Consider the following 19,690-nt stretch of genomic DNA (forward strand, 5'->3'; position numbering starts at 1 on the left):
CAGATGAACTCAACATGTGAGGGGAAAGTCAAAATCAAGACGTTAGACTGAATTGATACAACCAAGTGCAATGTACTAAAGCCATTAAAAATAATTATGTCCAACCCACTAAAGTCATTAATGGGGAACATTAATGGTGGAGGGCTATTCGCACTGTTTACGTGCTGTTACTGCAACAACACTGGTCGTTGTAGGCTGATTTTGTTGTACAGTCACGGTTAAAAGATGGCATTAATCAACATATGGAAATAAGTATCACCATTAAAGCTAATTGTTGAGTAATTTTGTAAAAATATGTCTACAGTTTTAGGACATTGCTAAATGTGCTCAAAGGAAGCATTCAAAAAAATAACTTCTGGATCTGATAAAAAAAAGGGACCCCTTACAAATTTCAGCTTTTTCCCCTCATTTTTTCACTTAAGTCTTTCTGATCATTAAAAAAAACAACTTACATTATAAAATGATATCCAACAAAAAACAGTTTACAGGTTATTAATATTGACAGTTGAATTCAATGTCACCAAGGCAAGATTACTGCCAGATCTGGAGAAATAAGAAATAACTTAAAGGTAGCCTTCCTCACAACATGAAGTAGACCTAATGACCATAATCAAATGAAAGATGAGAAACATATTAATTACCATCAATCAGTCTAAAACTGGTTCCAAAGTTTGAATTGATTGCTAGTTAACGCCAAACCTTGACACTAGTTGTCGAGGGTGGATCAATCTGTTATTGGGCTAACTGGGATACTCTTCAATGTAAAGTCAGTTAGCATTGAAGAGCATCCCAGCTGTCTTGCAGCCAGGAGGGACAGGCTGGTGTGGATATTTTGTTCCCCTTAAAAATAGAATCATTATTTAAAAACATCATTTAGTTTTTACTCACTAAAAAAAAGCAAAATCAGAGGAGACAGAAAGTGACCTTCATGATCTTGTTCTTCTCTTCCTGCTGGCTTGGTGTTTGTATCCGAGCAGGAGGGGGGGCTGAGATTGCGGTTTGACTTGAAGGGAGGCTGTTGCCACCATTTATGCTCCCATTATTCTCCACCCCAGCCAAAGCTTCCTTGTCTTTCCTCCTTCTCAGTGTGTTGACCATAGGCTGGTCATAAGGTCCTGGCTTTGCCCAGTCCTGTGAACAAAATTGTTTAATAATGATTTGATGTTTTAAAGTCTCAAAATGGTTCTCTTTTGATTTAAGCTTGAAAGTAAAAATAAGAAAGGAATTCTAAAATTGCCGAGCAAACTTGTGCAGTGCACAAACTGCACACAAGGAGAATGGAAATGTGTTGCTCATCAAGTTTGAGGTGATGACCAACCTTCCAGCTGGGGACTTTTGATGAAGGTACCATCGGGGACCCCAACGTGCAGTAGTTGGGATAGTCCGGCAGCAAGGCTGAGGCGGGGCGTGACCAGGAACGAGTGGGGGATGCGGTGGAGGGAGAGGGCGAGGATGGTGGGAAGAATGGGAAGGAAGTGCCTGGAGCTGAGCCCAGGCTCCCCCCATTGCTATGCAGGTAGGAGGGACTGGCTGGGCTGTAGTGGTCAAAGCCATTGGACAACTGGTGTTGATGGAAGGACAGACCAATGGTGACAGAAGCAAACAAAAGGCAATGGGATCAATAAATGAAATGGGGATCAAATAATAATAATAATAAAAAAACAGAAATAACTGAGGATAACTAAATGAAAGCAAAATAAGATCAAAATCCATGTTGATTAGCCAACATCAGTATAGATGAGAGTCTGAATGTTAAACTGAATAAAAACTGGAAAAAATGATGGACAGATGGCAGTGCTGTTTAGTTGGATTGTCTCAAAGTATTCAGACCCTTTCCTCACAATTGGCTACATTAAAACTGCAAACTTAATCCATTTTATTGTGAGAATTTGAATGAATAATTTGTATGCCAACATATAGCAACACACAGTTGTCAAAGGGAAGGGAAATAACATGAGTTTTATTTTTCTATTTACTAATAATAATTGGAAAAACTCTGCGATGGACTAGTGACCTGTCCAGGGTGAACCCTGCCTCTCGCAGCCACTGGAGATAGGCACCAGCACCCCCACCGACCCCAATGGGATAAGCTTGTAAAGAAAACGGATGAAATCTGAAAAACGGAGAAACTCTGTTGACAGCCCAACCATTATTTGGGGACTCCACTAATGTGGTAGAAAGAGTACCAAGAAGAAAACCTGTTACATAAAAAAGGCATACTAAGAGCCATTTGCATTTTTCAGCCACGAATGAAGGGGAATGCAAAATGGAAGGTTGAGATCAAACATATTTCTGTTCACGTGTAAAATACAGATCTAGTTGACAATCCGAGGCAAGACCCCCCAAATACTTTCTATTTAGTATATCTAGTATCTGACTGAGCTGAGTTAATATATCAGCAAAGTTTTATTGACGAGTCTTTACAAGCAAAGCTGGTACACAAAAAAAGTTGCAGCTGTGATTGTACAAAAAGCTGCTGAATATAAATACCCAGCGAACCTTTCAGATTATTTGTAAAAAAAAAAAAAAAACAAAAAAAAAAAAGACAATTATGTTATTTTTAACTGAAATATCACCCATTTTGCATTGATCTAAAGCACACATTTTCAACCAAATATGCAGAGGTTTGTGGTTTTAACCAGGTGATGATAATCCTTTTGCAAGCCTCTTCAGTTTCCTCAACCTTCGTACACTGAAGCAGATATTTGGCGTATGAAGGTCTGCGGTTCATTATACAGAAGGAGCTTTTCACCTTGTCAGTAGCATGCTGAAGTGTTGTAGCGGTAAGAGGGCAGGCAGTGCTGCAGTCACCGTGAAGCTGCCCAGCCTCTGACGTCTCAGAGGAGCTGGAACTGGGACAAGGCTGTGACAGAGAGGACAGGGAGCAGACGGCAGGAAGTGGAATGATGAGGTTGGAGGAGAAAGAATTAAAGCAAAGACATACTGACAGCTAGAAGCACAGGCAAACTGTCTGGCAGCTGTAGCGACTTCTCCACAAGTTAGTAAGGAAATGCACCAGAGACCAGTGCACTAGGAGAAGAATTATATCAGCATTAGATGCAAGGCCATTAAGAGCAGAATGTTAAGTGCCAGCCTCGTTAAAAAGAAGCTCAGTTAAAACCCTTCAAAAAGTTAAAGCCCCTTTTAAGCGTCCAATACTGTAACCCACAGTGAGCAAACACAAGGCCCGATTCCCAGGCCTGTACTGTATGTGGGTCAGGCATTGAGTTGCCAAACCACCTTCAGTGGATCATAAAAACTTGGAGTCCAACTAAACCGATGGGTTCTGGACTGAGGAGCTCTGGTTACTGGCGAGCAGCACAACGTCGACTAATGCAACTGCTCTCACGGTCGATCGCAAGCCTCAAAGCCTGCACAGACAATCCCCTGGACTGACTCACACGTTATTATCTCACAACCTTTGTCAGAGAGTCAGACTGAGGCTGTTTTACATACTCCTAATGTATGTAAAACATACAGGCAACACAGCAGCATATAATTTAACTATGATTCATTTAATAAAAAATAAAACTGAGTGTACTCTGAGGGTTTTAAGTTTAGCCAAACCACAGTCTGTCACAGTGGTGGATTTTTTTATGTAGCAAGATGGCTCTGACCCGTTTTACCCTGGGCTAGAAAGGAAGCAAACAAATTTTCTGCACATTTGTGATACGATAATAGCACTGAAATGACTTCACATACTTACCACGGCCAGACAACTGTCTGTCTAAAGGAGACCGACTCTCAGTAGGGAGCCGGATTGAACATCTGAATAAATATAGCTATCTCTTTTATTGTCCCCCATCTTACCTTTGTTTCAGCTGGCATCGGTGAAGAGGATTTGGACGATGCATTTTGGTCCTGCGATGAAGAAATGAAGCCAGAGTCGTGGGAAGAGATGCTAGAGAGGCGAACCGGAGTCTGCAGGGGTAACGTGGAGCTGCGGTATCGATGGCAGGGGTGATGATGGTGAAAGAGGTGATGCGAGGAGGAGGAGGAAGAAGAGGAGGAAGGAGAGTGAGAGTGAGAGCCACTGGAACCCCTGGAGTCACTACTGTTAACGCTGTTCAGACTACTGTGAAAGGGGAAGGAGGATGGTACAGAGGGAGGACCAGTGGGAGAAGTTTAGCAGCGGCAAGGAGAGTTAAAGACAGTCAAGTTCACCAGAAGCCACGGGTTTAGGAGGAAGGGTCGAGTGGAGGGTGGATAAGCGGGAAAACAGGGAAGAGATGAAAGGCAGAGGATAACGGGGAATGTGGAGGAGACAGGGTGGGAAACGATTAACACGGCACAAAATGATGCAGCAAGCAGTGACCGAAGCCAATCCAAACAAACCAATGTAAAAAATAAAAAACTTTATAATGAATACAGAGGGTAGACTTTTATCAAAACACACAAAATACTCAGATGCTGAACAAATTCAAGGACTACTTATTATTTCAATTTAGATTACACATCACTGTCAATAATAAAAAGTGAAAAAGCTTCCTCCAGTCGTTGAAACAAGTATAAAATCTACAAAATACGCAAGACATTGACTACCTACAAGGATTCCTAAAAAAATCTGAAAGAAATACAAGAAAAAATATAAAAATAAGAATAATTTAAAAATAAAAATCGCTGCTTTATTACTTGAACTCACTTATGAAACACATAACGTTGCTCCTGCTTTTTGAAAAATAGGAATAGTATCACATGTATCCTGTTGATACATGTTGTATTCATTTTGATTTTACATTCAAATAAATATAAATAGAAAATCTACCTAGAATTAAAATTCCCTCCCAACCCAAGAATTGATTGTCCAAGAATAACAGGATAGATAAAAAAGTGAAAACAGGAACTCAACAGTAGATTTCTGACTTTAAACCAGAGCAGTTGTACAAAAACCATTAGTGAAAGCAAAGGACAGCGAACAGAAGACATAGTCTGAACAGCTAACTCCCCCCCAAGTCATTCTGCAACATAGTGTTGTTGTTATTCTCATTGAGTGATCAATAAGAGTGCAACAAAATAATCAGACTTTTTCCCCAGCTCATCCTGGCCACTAGGTGTCAGCCATGGTTTGGAAAACTGTCAGTTTTAATGCCTTCATCACTTCTGATTTGTATAAAAAGATTTTCAGGCTTTTAGAAAAATGGAGTGCATGAGGTAAATGTACACTTGACAGATGTACTAAGCTTCCTCTTGCAGAAAATAAAGTATTTTTGACCATTTCCCATTTCTGTACTCACTTCACACAGTGTTTCTTGGATGAAGGAGGTTAAAGTGTACTCTACTTTTAAAACATGAAGGTCAAAACTACATAAACATACCTGCACATGCTAGATTTCCTGGACATAGTGGTACTTGGGGAAGAAGGTGGTGTTTGATATGACCAGCCATAGTCTGAGCCCTTCAGGTCTGAGATCACCTAAAAGTAATCATGAATATTTACAGAAATAGCAAATTTTACAAACTTATTTTACCTGACTGTAAACAAGTGCAAAACAAAGAGTAAAGATGACAAGATTTCAGGATTTTAGGCTCCCACCCATACCTGTTCACTAGCAGGAGGAAGTTTATGTGGGTCAGAGGTCAGGGCTTTGAGGTCCTCAGAGATGGTCTGGAGATGGGTAACCTCTGCCAACATGGACATCTCCTCATCCTAAAAGCATCAAGTACATGCAAAGCAGAAACCCATAAACCGATCGTATTTTATCCGGTCATAGTTACAGAAAGAAGTTATGGTAAGCAAAACAAGAGTTTGCCTCTTTTTTTACTCACCACTACTGGCTGCAGCAAGGCTACAAAACAGCAAAATCTTTGTCTCTCCTCAATGAGAGCTTTCCTCAAAGCTTGCTTCTCTGTTTCTTCCAGAAGGATATATTTATCACTCACATCCTGCATGGCACTGTTCAGCTGGGGCTGGAAATCGCCACGGCCTTCACAAGCAGACAGAATACAAATACACAAAAATACACTAGTCATTACATAAATCATGGGATCAGGAAAACAAATAAGACATCGCTACTTATCATGCAATAACATGCACTGAATATGGAAAACAATATGATTTTGCACATAAGAAGGAAGTTGGTGAATATTTTTTGTGGCATGTCAAATGATGCTATGTAAAATCTCCCACTGTTTTGGGTATCACCTCAGCATGAAGAGCACCTCTTCTTACTGAAGCACTTCCTGGCTCTTGTTCAAGGAGGGCCAAAGGTTATCTTCTTCAGACTAATCTGTTGTCTGTAGGTTATTACTACCATATACTCAAAGGTTGGAGTCATTTTAGACATTTTTACCTTCCTCTTTCATACAATGAAATTTCTGAAAACGTTTTGAAAAAAACCCAAAAAACTAAAGTCTTCTTATCAAAACAAAAGAGCAAAGTACCAATAACACCATCTGGCCCTCCGGCTGTCTGTGTGAGTTTCAGTATAAATATGCAAATCCAGAGTAGGACATTATAATTCCAAGGTTATGTTGACGTGCAGCCTTGCATGTCTTCTTGCTGCGAGTCCAAGTAAAAATGTGCGTCTAGGATTTGTGAGTGTGTTTGTGTGCATGGTTTAAAGACAGGATGCCCTGAAGGAAAATCAGGCCCTCTTGAGTTCTTAAAGGAGGCAGGAAGGTTGGCGACTGCCTGCGACCGTATGATGCACTGTGGATCTCAAAGGCATTATCTAACCACCAAAGATACAGTTACACAAAAACATGTTTTGACTTTAATACATCAAGGTCTGTGGTCTCTGTCTGGTCATATGTCTGGGCTGAGATAAATTGCTGCCTTTCGTTGACATTTGTTGTAATTTCCTACATATGACATGTAAGTGGTGCACAAAGCGGGATTTATGCGCCATAAAACATACAATGTTCAGTGCTTGTTCCCTTACAGATTCCTTCTGTCTGTATTTACCACAAATGTTTCAAATTAAGCAGATTTTGATAGTAGAGTCCTATCCTAACCTATATGCTGATATGTGAAAAAGTAATCCCCCACTTTACACTTAAAAAACATTTACCGTACACCTATGACTGATAACTGTCAGTGATGTAGAATCAGGAAATCACTTAAATAAAACTTGTCTGACAACATGAAGTAGGCTAACAAGTCTGGAAAAGCAAACGTATAATGCTTTAAATTAAAGAAATTCAAGGAGAAATGAAAATTAGTCAATAGTGAATAAAGTGTTAAAAAGCTCTGTATGGTCAATGGGTACTTAAAGCAGGGGGACAATAATCCAAAGCACAGCAACAGGTCCACCGAAATAATGTTTTTAAGAAGTCAAAGTCTGAGCCTAAATCCAACTGAGATAATGCAGGTCAACCAAGTAATATCTTTAGGGGATAATTACAGTGCTCTTACCACAAGCAGCCATGTTTGTTTTAGTTGTTCTATTGTCCATTAATAAATTAAATAACAAAAAAAGTATATGCTGAGACTATCTTTTTTCTGATATGAAATATTGGTTTGATCTTAAACAAGCAAACACTATCTGAAAAGAGAAAAAAAGAGAACACTATTTGCCTCTGAAAGGGCAAATACTTTTTCACAGCACTGTAATAGCCTTCTATGCACTTTTCTATCTCCATGTAAATAAATCAACACTAGCTTGCAACATGACTGCAATCACCGTTATAATGTTGTTATAATGAAATGTATAGCATCCAGACGTCAATCCAAGCACAGTGATATTAATGCTAATGTGAGTTATGCAATCATCTTAAATAGTAGTGGTCTATAAGCTAATAGTGCTAGCTTAGCTATAAAGTTCATGTAAAGTTGAGGATAAAATGACAGAAAGTAACTCTTCCCCTTTAAAGTTGACATTTCTTCTGTTAACTCAAACAGCAGGAATTGTGTTTTTGGCTAAAAAAAATGGAAATAAATATTTTCTTTATTCCATTCAGTCCTAGAGCAACCTGGGAAAGCTTCATCTTATTACGTCAAAATCTGTAATAATCTACCAACATGCAAGGACATAGCTAAATTGGTTGTTTTGTACCTCGCCTTTTTAGTCACTGGATGTTCTATGCTCACATTGGTTCAATATGTAAACAAACTAGGAACATTTCATGTCTGCTTTGATTTTCAATTATTTTCTATAATCTGCTTCTAGTCTACTGTAAAGAACTACAACAATGTGACGCCAATAAATCTTACCCAAAAGCTTGAGGTTAATCAGAATTATATCGGTTTGATCATAAGTACCAATGGTCATAATGCCATTGGAGTCAGATGATCAGAATACTGATGAGAACGACAATCAGCAGAAATAGGGTGTCATTTTAGAAAATAACATTTGCCTAAATAAATTATATCTGGGAATTAAACTTTTTTACTGTTATTATTATTAATTATTCCTAAATGAAAGTAGGAATGAAGTGCCAAAATATGCGTATAAAACGTGGATACCATTTAGCAAAGGGGCAAATTGACTTGGAGTTGCTTTGGACTATTACCCACCAAGCTAGACTGAAGATCAGAAAGTTTCAGTCATTTCACCAGAAAAAACAAGCTTGTAATCCATAATACTGATCTTAAGGACACAATTTGAATATTTTACAGATTTACAACTTTAAAACAACCTGCTAGTCTTTAAAACATAGCACCGAAAAATATGTTTACATTATTTTATCTCAATAAAAGGTGACCAATTATCAAGACTGCTTGCTTTAAAATGAGGCAGCTTGAAATGGACAAACCAGAAAGCTAGTGACATGCAAACTGATCCAGAATGATAGATACATATGTAGTAAGATCCAAACTATTAGCAAAAAGTCAGTCAAAATATAAAAACAATTAAAACATTTAGGAATTTGACTAAATCCGAGCCGTCTTTACCAGCTTCAACTTATCTGACTAGAGTGGTTGAACTGTCCCTCATTCTGCACACATGTTGCTACATGTGTGCAGACACAAATGGGATTAACTGCTCCAGCTTTCACATGGTCAAATGATTAAATTAGGTTGTAATTTTAGACTTTTTCTGAGTGCTGCTGGGCTTTTGGGTCAGAAAAGCACTCTCATGAGACAGATAAGAAAACATCAGATCTTGTGTAACCAACTGGAAGATGGTGGATCGTGTGGTATTTTTTTATGAAAAAGTAAATCATTACAGCTAAAACTTAGGTAAAGTATAGTGCAAGTATTTATCTACAGAGATCAGTAAGGCAAATTAGGTAACAGGAAAACATTACAGAGAGTTTGTAATGTTCTCTGACAGTTGAATAACCTGATTATTCAAAATTTAGTAGATTGATGATTTTATAGTGGCACAGTAAAGCGCTCTTTGAAATGAAACAGCGGTCGCCTCTGAGTGGTAGTGGAAAGCTAATAAGAAGAGAAAGTATGTAGTCTTGTGTTGTCTTTAGTCAAAAGCCGGAGTTCAAGCTCTTGACAGCTGTGAAGCTTGGACATGAAGGTTAATCAGACTGAGCATACAAAGTCAAAGATTATGTCAGCTTTAACAAAGCCAAGAAGGTTTGCAAAAGCTTACTGAGCCCCGAGAGCTGCAAGTTTCTACTAGTCTGTATTTTATTTAAGATCTATTCAGGATGCCTAAACAAGTTTGCATGTCAATGTCCCGTATTTTTTCAGACTCAAATTTCTAAAAATCTTGATCCATTCAAAATATTTAAATTTTACAAAAAGTTTTCTGTCAATCTACAAATACTTCTGGAGTCGTCAGGCTTTAAATTTGCAACCTTGATAGACTGATGGATTAAGGCTGGGCAAATGGTAGATGGATGGACAATCTATGGTGAGCAAGCAGATGGGTGTGTGGATGAGTGACGGTGGGTGAATAGAGAAAACTTTGAGTCAGTGGGATAATGAGAAGTAAGGACATACAAAAACCTTTCATACTCCATTTTCTTTTCCCATTCAGATCTAAATAACACAGAACTCAAATTCAATTTTCTTCCAGACTTGGAACCCTGTGTATTTAACAGTATAACGGAGGTTTAGGCAGATGGGGGAATTCCTCTAACATTTTTAACAAAATGCACTGCAAATGCTTCAAAGGCTATGACTAAAATGTATATTTTTATTTGTTAATGTCAATGTTACCATAAGTACAGTTGCGACTAAGCATTATGTATGTAACTTATGTAGATCTTATCTGGGTAAACAATTTGTGTAGAGCATATTTCTGAAAGTCAAGGTTTTCTTTTTTTTTTAATCACACTTTTTCAGGTTCTTAAAAAGAAAAAGCAACTTACTCCAAACTAAAAGTAATGAATGGGATGGCACAAAAAAGTAGAGCAGTGAAAGATGAAAAGAAGGCCAAATCTTTAATTATTGTTTCTATAATCTACACTACACTCTACACTAAAAAGAAGATTGACACTCTAAATAGGACAATTGTGTTGCTAGAGTCTCTAACGAGTAGCTACAGCTTGTATAAAAAACAAAACAAGAATGCATGACAGAAAAGAAAGTAAGGCCTACATTAGTCATTTACCAATAAAACCAAGACACTTAATACATTGTAGCATAAGCTACTACTTAAATATTGTCTATAAAGTGACTTACCATGATTGTCTGCTGCAGTGCAGCATTAAGAGAAGAATATCAACCATGGATGGGCAGGGAGAGAAAAAGATCCACATGAACTGAGAAACTGCCAGCTAAACACTAATCAATGTCTACAACCTTGTTTAAGGATTCAAACATGAGAAAATGACTTTGTAACAAAAAGTGTAGCGTAAAAGTGATCACAGATAAACAGATAGAATATGCTATCTGTTTTGACAGCATATCCTCAGATGCTATCAAAACAGATATTAAATAATTTGCATTGCTTTTAGCAAATTAATCGTCCTACAATGGTGCAGTACTTGGTGCTATCCTGACAGGCTCATTCATCTACACTTCAGAAGATGGGAATGCAAAAACAGAAATGAGTTCCCCTCCTTGCTTTACGAAAGGTAGCTAACATGTCTGAAAAAAAACAAACAAAAAAAAACAACAACAACAACAACAACAAAAAGCTCATTTGAAAACCAATGCAAATCTATAAACATGCACAATGATAGCCAGCCAAATGCATTTTTATGTATAGCACTACTTTCCATTTAGGTGAGCAAGTATGTATAACCTGAGCCAAGAGGACTGCACTGCCGTCTCACAGTGTTTACCAAGTAAGGCAATGTTCAGCCTTACTAGAACTGCACAACTTATTCAGCAGGAAAACACTTGTTGGAAACACATGCTGCTAAACGGAGAACTGAATCCCAATTTATACATATTTCCCATTAAAATAGACAAACTAGATCAATAAAGTTTTCTCTCCACAGATTATTTTTCAGCACAATGTTCTTGGTATGTTCCAAATTCTTGTCAACAGATTTTACATTCACAAGCTGTTACATTGAAATAAATGTATCTAATGCCGCATTACAATCATAAGTCTCAAAAAACAGCAGCTCACATATAAAACCAGTGGGACACACATAGATGAGTTACAGCTTTTTCCCTTGTGATCTCTCACAAGCTACTTCACAACAGCTACCAGGCTAAATGTTTCAAGAAGACAAATTGACCGAGAGGTCAGTGGAAAAACAAGCGTCAGGTCTGGCTAGGCTAACAACAACATACAGTCCAAGGCAAAAACAGCAGCTTCGTTTCAATAAACTTACCTGCTGTTGAACTACTGCTGCATAGTTTAATAGTTTTATGTTTCCAGGCTTGATAATAAATCATCCACGACTAAAAAACATTTAACTTGTTGATTTGACAAGATGTATGCCTGGCGGCACACATGGACTACCACGTCAAATGCAAATGGCTTCACAAAAAGCTTTTTCTCACCTTTCTTTGCTTTTTTCTGAAGTTTTAACGTGTCCGAGGACTTCTTCTTGATTTCCTGTCGAGCTCGTTTGTACTCTGTTACAAACAGACCAATTAACAGAGGTCAATCAACTGCTTTATTGAACATTTAACACAATTTAAATGACAAGATAGTTTGTGTAAGAGCAGAGAACTAGTGAATAGATAAATATAAATTGTGAACTGAAGTGATGAAACTGGCAATAATTTACTTTAAGAACGAGTTTGTGCAATTATACAAGTTCACCTCACCTTTTGCATGGTCTTTGTCTAAAGTGTTGACACCTCTTTTCCACTCCTCCATCTGTTCCTGCAGAGGGTTAATCAGACCTTCCAGAAAGCACCTGTGAAATGACAAGTTTCTTCCTTTTAATCTGAGGTCAGCCAGATTAGCTCAATTTACATGCAAATAAACGCCCTGAGTTTTCATTAAATTTCTCCCCTTCGGATGTCTATTTGGAAGGGAATGCCATGTACTCGTATTAAAGCAACAAGCTCTTGCGAAACAGAGCTATGTCATGAAGAACAACGGCCAAACAAGATCGTTCACTTTTTCCCACATTACCTCAAAAATTTTTCATGCAAAGACACACTTTTGCGTTCTGCCCCCCTTTATTTCCGTACCCCTAAATACAAACCAGTCATCAAACAAAGTTCACTTGTGTAAAATTTCCTCTCAGTGTTGATGCAGCTGTTTTGTGAAAGCCTCCAAGGCCTCCAGCTATTTTTGAAAAGAAAAGTTGCCCTTTGAAAATCATTTAACATTTCTCCTCCACTTCACAATTATTTACAACTGTCTGATGTTCTATACCAAAATGGAAATAAAATACATACGTAAGACAGCAGTATATTAGTCATACAATTTACGTGAAAGCAGACTGTCAAGCTTGAAAAATGCACAAACATAAAGTCTGGTTTATTTATGTGGCATGTAATCTCACGTCAATCATAGACAGACAAACCGGGAGGGAGAAAAAAACACAGACTGTGAGAAAAGAGTCTGCAAGTGTCTGATTGTGCGACACAGGGGGAAGTACTAAGCTTGTGCAGTTATGTCTGTCAATCATTACCCAAGCATGAACGTCTTCCTAGACACATTTGTAAAGTCTGTGAAATGCAGACAGCTGCAGCCTTAGCGAGTCGAGCTAAAATTAGACTTCTCTGTCTTGCAGACATCTCCACAAAGTGTGTGTCAGTGGGTGGTTGTTGATGGCAGCCCCCACGTGTATGGCCCCTGCTATGGAGATCCAAATGGAATCTCTACAGAAATGCCAAGTGAAATTAAAGAGCCTCTTGTCTGGGATGTGTGTGGTAACAGGAGGGGTCAAGGCAGAAAGCTGCGCTGTGTCCATCTTTCCTTTGACATTATAGATGCGTGTGCGTCCAAGTAAATAGACTTTTCTCAGCATTCCACAACAAGGGCCAGGGTCACCACACACCCAAAACATTAAAATACAAAATATGCCAGGAGACGCAGCAGTCAACATTTCTTGGAGAATAAGTTCGGCCAAAGAGCAATACGTGTTCAAAAGAACAACATTTCAGTGTGTAATTTTCCTTACATGGAGAACTGTTTGAGTTTCGCCTCTATGCTGCGATGCCTCATGCACATCCTGGTCAATGCAGACCCGATGTCTCTGGTGCCACCTGGAACAGAAACAAATATGATGAATACACTTGGTATCAGAGCAAAAAATAAATAAAAATAAAAATAACAGTTTCATACAGATGCATCTAAAAAAATCTGATTATCATTGAAAGCTTGCAGTAATTTCAGCTTACAAATCATGTTCCATTGAGACACAAAGTGATATTTTAGAACTGTATTTGTTCAAGTTGTTGTGTTATGACTTACAGGGAATGAACACATTAAATTATGTTTCTCCACAGATAAAAATAATACAAAGGTTTCTAACAGCTACATTATCAAAAAAAAAAAATACAAAAAAAAAAAAACTGCTGACAATTGAAGGCCTTCAACAGTCATGCCACAAAAAGATAATAGATAATAGAAATGCTTGGTTGCAAAGTGCTGTATGCAAGCAAAGTACTGGAAGGTTGAGGAAGGAAAATGTGGAAAAAAAGTTTCACATGCAACTTGGATACCAGCAGTTATACATCGCTACAAAAATAGTCGAAATGACATGTCACACTTTTAGCCATTGTCACTAAAGGTGGCCTGAAAAAAAAAAAAAACAAGATATAAGCAAGTTTTAGAAGTATTCAAACAGAAAAACATTTTAGCACAAAAACCAACAGGGCAGAGTTTTACAGTTAGACCTATTAAAAAAAAGAGGAAGGAGAAAAAAAACTATGTATTATATTTTGAGATAATTAATTTTTAATGAGTATGAAAGTCAGTTTGATTTGTACAGCAAACACTATTTTTAAAGACCTGCAAATGCATTTATTTTGATAATCTTTAAATTAGGAAAACAGAAAACCTGACCTCAATTTAGCATGAAACATGGAGTTATGAATTACTTTATTAGCTTCCTGTGGGAAAAGACAGACAGGAAATTGTTGTCTGTTCTGAACGGTTGTTGTATATCACAAGATTAAATAGTAATAAGATGCATTGCACAAAAGGCTACTGATGGTATTGACAAAACAACCTTCTCTAATGCTGGGAGAGAGACATACAAAAATATCTAGGACTTAAGAAAAAGATGAATGAACATTCACCATCAATCATCCGCCTTACAAATTATGCAACCAACAGCTTTTTATTTATGTATTTATTTTTTTAAATGTATTTTTAAATCAAGTAGCTAATATTCAGTTGAGGAAAAATAAGAAGTTGGCAAAATGTGACGTTTCCTCCTCACAGCCTAAATGGTCATCCGCTGGCAGTGGTGAAACATTGATTGACGGAGCTATTGTCTAAATGTTCAGCATGAATCAACAGCTTCTCTGTGGGACCCCTGTGTGCATGTTTATTTCTCTGCCTGTCAGAGTCCATATAGAATTGAGAGGCCTGGAAAAACCTTGAATTACTGAACTGTTGACATTCTGCACTTTGCTTCATAAACAGAGAGGTACTCTCTACTGTGTACGGCATCTTATGGAGTGTAAAATGTTCAGCAGAGTGAGCCATCCAGCTGTCTGCGCAGCTCTACAGCATGCAGAGATACATGCATAGCTGCCACTCACTCAGTCACTCACTCAGACACTCCCACCCACGTCACTAACTCCAAGAGACAATTGGCTTGCAACACATGCAAGAAGCTGCTGCCGTCACCTCCAACACACACACACACATTCTGCAGCTACAACTTGACAAGGATGGCTTCAAATTGTGAGCGACATTTCAGGTTCCTCAACAAACCCATTACTGAGATTGCGTGAGATGTTTTTTGCCACCCTGTCTGGACTGGATAAATATAATTATAGTAATGAACACACCATCAAGAAGTGTTGAATTTCCCAACTGGCAAGTTGAGGTGCGGGAAGAATTCCTAACGTACGTACATTAATGTAAAACAGAGGGAGTCGTTCGAAAAAACAGCTCTGGTTTCAGTTCTGTCTAAACAGAGAATGTTTTTATAACTGATACAACATGGGCTTACTGGTGTGTTACTGCAGCAATAAAACAGTATGCATAGTTGGTATAGCAGCAGTGGGTTATGAATGAACTCCTTGTGAAAGAGCTCGTCTTCACACAATCCAAATCCATTTTGTTTTTCTGTTTTGTTCACCTTTTCAAGAGTTTCTAATTTCTAAATAACAGACTAAGACTGTGGCCAAGTGTAGCACAAAAACTGGCTTAAAGAGTATTAAATCTTTCAAGATGGCAAATTAAAACTTTGTTATACTGTTCAACTTCGTTTAATATCCTGTAAGGGCCACTGAGCTCAGTATTAATCCCTTTTCTGTTTTATGAAGTCTTCCTTTTCGCAAGCTTGCTTTTACAGAAGGCGTGGCTAGTATAAGGGCCTCACTGTTGCACAACACCAAAATGTTCATTCACTCCAGCGATGAATTGTTCAGTTGTAAAACTCAACCATCCATGTGGCCACATCTCCCTCGCTGGGAGTTCTTGTTGTTTCTGTGGGTGTGGCCGCTTCATGAGACACTTCCACAGAGACGCCACAAACAATTTTAAAGGGTTCAGACCAAAGTCATTAAAGATAAAAAAAAACAAAACTGATTAAATTAATTAGATACATAATAGATTGATAATCTTACCACTAAAAATTCTAGATTTAATATGAAGACAAATAAATTCCAAGGTGTCATTTTGGGCAAGGTCACCATTGTGCGGTGTGAGCATCTGCTGGTGTCCAACAAGCTAAGTATTAAATTACAATGAAATGCGCGTTCACAACACTTGGGATATATTACCCAATAATTATTTAACCACAAACTGTCTTTGCGATTAGATCTGTCACAATAAATTTTGCTGTACGATAGATTGTACCAGAACTTATTGCGATAAACCATAATGTTGTTTTTAGACCATTTTCAAGCAATATAACGGTAGTAACATAATACTGCAGGAACATCCTCTCAAAGATCAATAATGTTTAAATTTTAATGCATGTTTAACAATGGAACTGGATGATTTTTTAAATACATAGAACAGAAGCAAAAACTAAAACGAATTATGAAGCATTCAAAAAAATAAAGCTAGTTGAAATTTAGGCAGCTGACTGAAGACTTGTCAACCAGTTTTTGGTAGAAAGAGAGAGAAAAGAGAAAAATGATAACTCATGCAAATGGGAATTATCAATCCTGCTATTAATTGATTTATTGCTTTTCGAGACAGGCTTATTTGCAACATAAATATTGTGATAAAGATACATTTGATAAAATCACAAATAGTACAAGGCTCTGATCTACTAATACTATACTATCTACTATGTAGATTTTTTATTTTATTTTATTTTTCATTACTGGTCACTATTGGAATCCAGAAAATAAATATATGAATACTTGCACTTTAAATAGATGTCTTTACATTTAGTGACTGTGTGAAATCTTATATGTAAATTTGAGAAGAAATCTGGTCAAAAAAAAATAAGCAAATAGTCAAAATGATAAATGCTTCTTCACATGTACATAGAAAAACCAAAGTAACCAGCAAATGTGTAAAGAAAAACTTAGTGAAAGAAAAGGTGTGCTGCTAGTACTTGCTACATGTAGATCGGGGACATTGGCCACAACCAACTCTGTGCATGGGCCACAGATGGCTGCTGTTAGCTATGGGCCGGTGGTTAAGAAGATAAGAGACTGAGGATTATAGACAGCTGGAGACTCAAATATACACTCCCCCAGCTGGACAGAGGTATGGAGATCTGGTGAGCAGTTAATTACAGAGCTGGAAAAAAACACAAGTAACCTTCACACTAAGCCACCAAACTTTAAAAACATGTTTAATTCTCCTTTTACTCGATCAGAAACCAAACCACAATATGACTGAAAACTTTTTCATGAAAATGTTTATGTACTGAACCCGTCGCCACATCATTTCTTTTTTACTTATTTCAAAGGGGCCATAACTCTATACACAAACAAGGTCATGGGGAAGCTGGAGAAGGAAAAAGCCCGCATCCTCACAGGTCCCACACCGTACTTAACAGTGATCTTAAGCAGCTTTTCCACATCCTTACACAGTTCTAGAAGTTTAAATAACATCTTGAAGTAAATTTTCATTCAGTGGTTGTATTCGGATGAATATTTGGTTGCAAACTTGCTTTCAGACTGCTCTTTCTAATAGACGAACACCAATCACCATTTCTAACTGCATAGTCTTCTCTGGCACTAGATGGTACAACAACATACCATTGTTCCTCATGACCTGGAGATACATGAAAGGGAAAAAACAAGGTGAAAGTCCAAAACCAGTTATTGTCCAATCGTCACTGCTGCACCCTATTCTCGCTGTCTCACACGTGAATCATATTTTAGTTTACTCATTTACGTCAGCACAATCAGTAAACACGAGGTGGATTACAGAGTTTTCGTTTGAATCAGTAAAGGAAATTCACAACACAAATACACTCAGAGGGTTCTAGCTGAGCAGTTGGCGTGCCCAGATTGGTCCACCCACACAACACAGACACAGGCTGTGCTTCTCATTCACTCCATCATTCTGATATGTTGCTGTTATATCAAATAACAATGAAAGGAGTAAAGTAAGATGAACCACGTAGATATCGCTCGACACTGTCAGGCACACTGAAAATATATTCCTTTAGCTGTGCCCTGGCTTCCTTGGACACCAAAATTACCTCCACATTCATCTGTATCTGCTGACAGAGTCTAGTGTTGCCTGCCTGCACACACAACAGACAGCAAGTCTAGCCTCAACAAGCACAGACACATGCAGCGTGTGGGCGTGCAAACACACATGCACCTGCTATCGTGTGACGAGTGCCGACGTTAAAAAGCTCTGCAGTGACTTCAGTCCCCAACAGCTGCCATGTGAAAACAGGACAAAAGGAACGATGAAGCCGTCTTTTATTAATATACTGTGCAGTATATGAAGACAGTATGGAGTAGGCAAAGTGTGTGTTCCTTTATGGATCTCAGATAACACTGAGATAGCAACGTCATAGAAGTACAACGTTGGAATAATTTTGGTAAATATGTTCATCACAGCCACTCCACCATACTTCAGGTTTACCATCTTTAGCCAAGACCTCATTAAATGTCGACACAAAACACTGAAAATGGCCTTCAAAAACAGAATACACTTTTTCTGCAGTTCACCTAAGATATCACATCTTACTAATTTACTCTCTCCAGATTGCTGTTTATAATAAAATGTTGTACACATTGATGTTGTAATGATAGTTGTGATTTGCTATACTGTGCATTTCTGGTTGCAAAGAATAACTATCAACAGTCCATTGATTGAGGGACAGAAAAACATCACGACTTTATGACAAGCAAGAGACATACCAGCTTACAAATAATGCACTTGATTGTTATTAATACTCCACAAAATGTTTGTCCTCAGAAAAAACATTTTTGGTTTTTTTTTTCCCAGGGAAAAAGAAAAAAAAAAAACACGTTCTTTTCTGATGTTGTTTCACTTTGTGAAATCATAAATGGAGTAAAAAATGCGGACGGATGTTTATGTTCACATCGATAGCGACTGTGTAACATCAACAGCAACAGCTCCATTACAGAAACATCTTCCAGTAGCGACAGGGAGTTTCTGGCTCATTATTAACCCAGCTTCTCCGTCCCCAGAAAAAGTTTATTAAATTGCTTTAAATGTCACAATCTTTCTTTGACAGAAGTGACTATAATATATTGCTGTCATTCTTGTATAACTCGTCAGCAAAATCCCTTTAAAATTTTTAGACTTTTCCAGATACATTTGATTCAAAATGTAGTGAATCAAGCTAAGGTGTAAAGTTTAGCTGTAATGACAAGAGTAACCAATTACATTTTTCTCAGAAACTGTTGCAGTGGGAAGAGTTACCGCTGAGAATCTGGTCAACCGTTTTCTGGTCATCGTCAGCATTGCTAATGCAGTCGTGTTCAATATTTTCATCCTTGATTGCACACCTTTGACCTCACAAGAAAAGAGAGAATAACAAGAGTCATTAAAGTGATTCTTTAACTGAGTCTTGTTCTATAAAAAGTTGTCAGGCATAGTTGAAGGGCAAATCTATGCTAATTGGCCAAGTGTCTCAGCTACATGGCAAAAATTTGCTTTACTTTCAGAGGTAAACTTGCAGTGAATAAAATGTTTGAATACTTTTATGTCTGGGCCTTTCTGTGCTTCATTCTTTTCTCTGTTTAGGTTTAGTTTTCTGTCTTCTCCCAATAACATCTAAGTACCATCGTCCTTGATATATGAAGAAACTGTTTTCACAGTGTCTCAGTTAATCCAGTCAATAAGCAGTTGCCTAG

The 19,690-nt window shown here is 37.9% G+C and overlaps 1 protein-coding gene across 8 annotated transcripts in view; it reads right to left on the reverse strand.

The window, feature by feature from the left end:
* Positions 1–19,690, reverse strand: part of LOC122831060 (protein MTSS 1-like) — a 45,329-nt gene that overhangs the window by 3,600 nt on the left and 22,039 nt on the right. For 3 of the 8 annotated variants that reach the window (XM_044116976.1, XM_044116975.1, XM_044116974.1), the window contains 11 exons: positions 13,384–13,468; positions 12,074–12,165; positions 11,804–11,878; positions 10,526–10,537; positions 5,767–5,924; positions 5,540–5,647; positions 5,316–5,413; positions 3,811–4,075; positions 2,753–2,863; positions 1,319–1,561; positions 925–1,131 (listed from right to left, as the gene is read on the reverse strand). In XM_044116976.1, coding sequence (XP_043972911.1) covers positions 925–1,131; positions 1,319–1,561; positions 2,753–2,863; positions 3,811–4,075; positions 5,316–5,413; positions 5,540–5,647; positions 5,767–5,924; positions 10,526–10,537; positions 11,804–11,878; positions 12,074–12,165; positions 13,384–13,468 — 1,454 coding nt within the window. The remainder of the gene's footprint in view (positions 1–924; positions 1,132–1,318; positions 1,562–2,752; positions 2,864–3,810; positions 4,076–5,315; positions 5,414–5,539; positions 5,648–5,766; positions 5,925–10,525; positions 10,538–11,803; positions 11,879–12,073; positions 12,166–13,383; positions 13,469–19,690) is intronic. The other 5 variants (XM_044116980.1, XM_044116981.1, XM_044116977.1 and 2 more) reach the window with 5 other exon arrangements.

Source organism: Gambusia affinis, linkage group LG05, assembly GCF_019740435.1.
Source record: "Gambusia affinis linkage group LG05, SWU_Gaff_1.0, whole genome shotgun sequence".
Classification (NCBI taxonomy): domain Eukaryota; kingdom Metazoa; phylum Chordata; class Actinopteri; order Cyprinodontiformes; family Poeciliidae; genus Gambusia; species Gambusia affinis.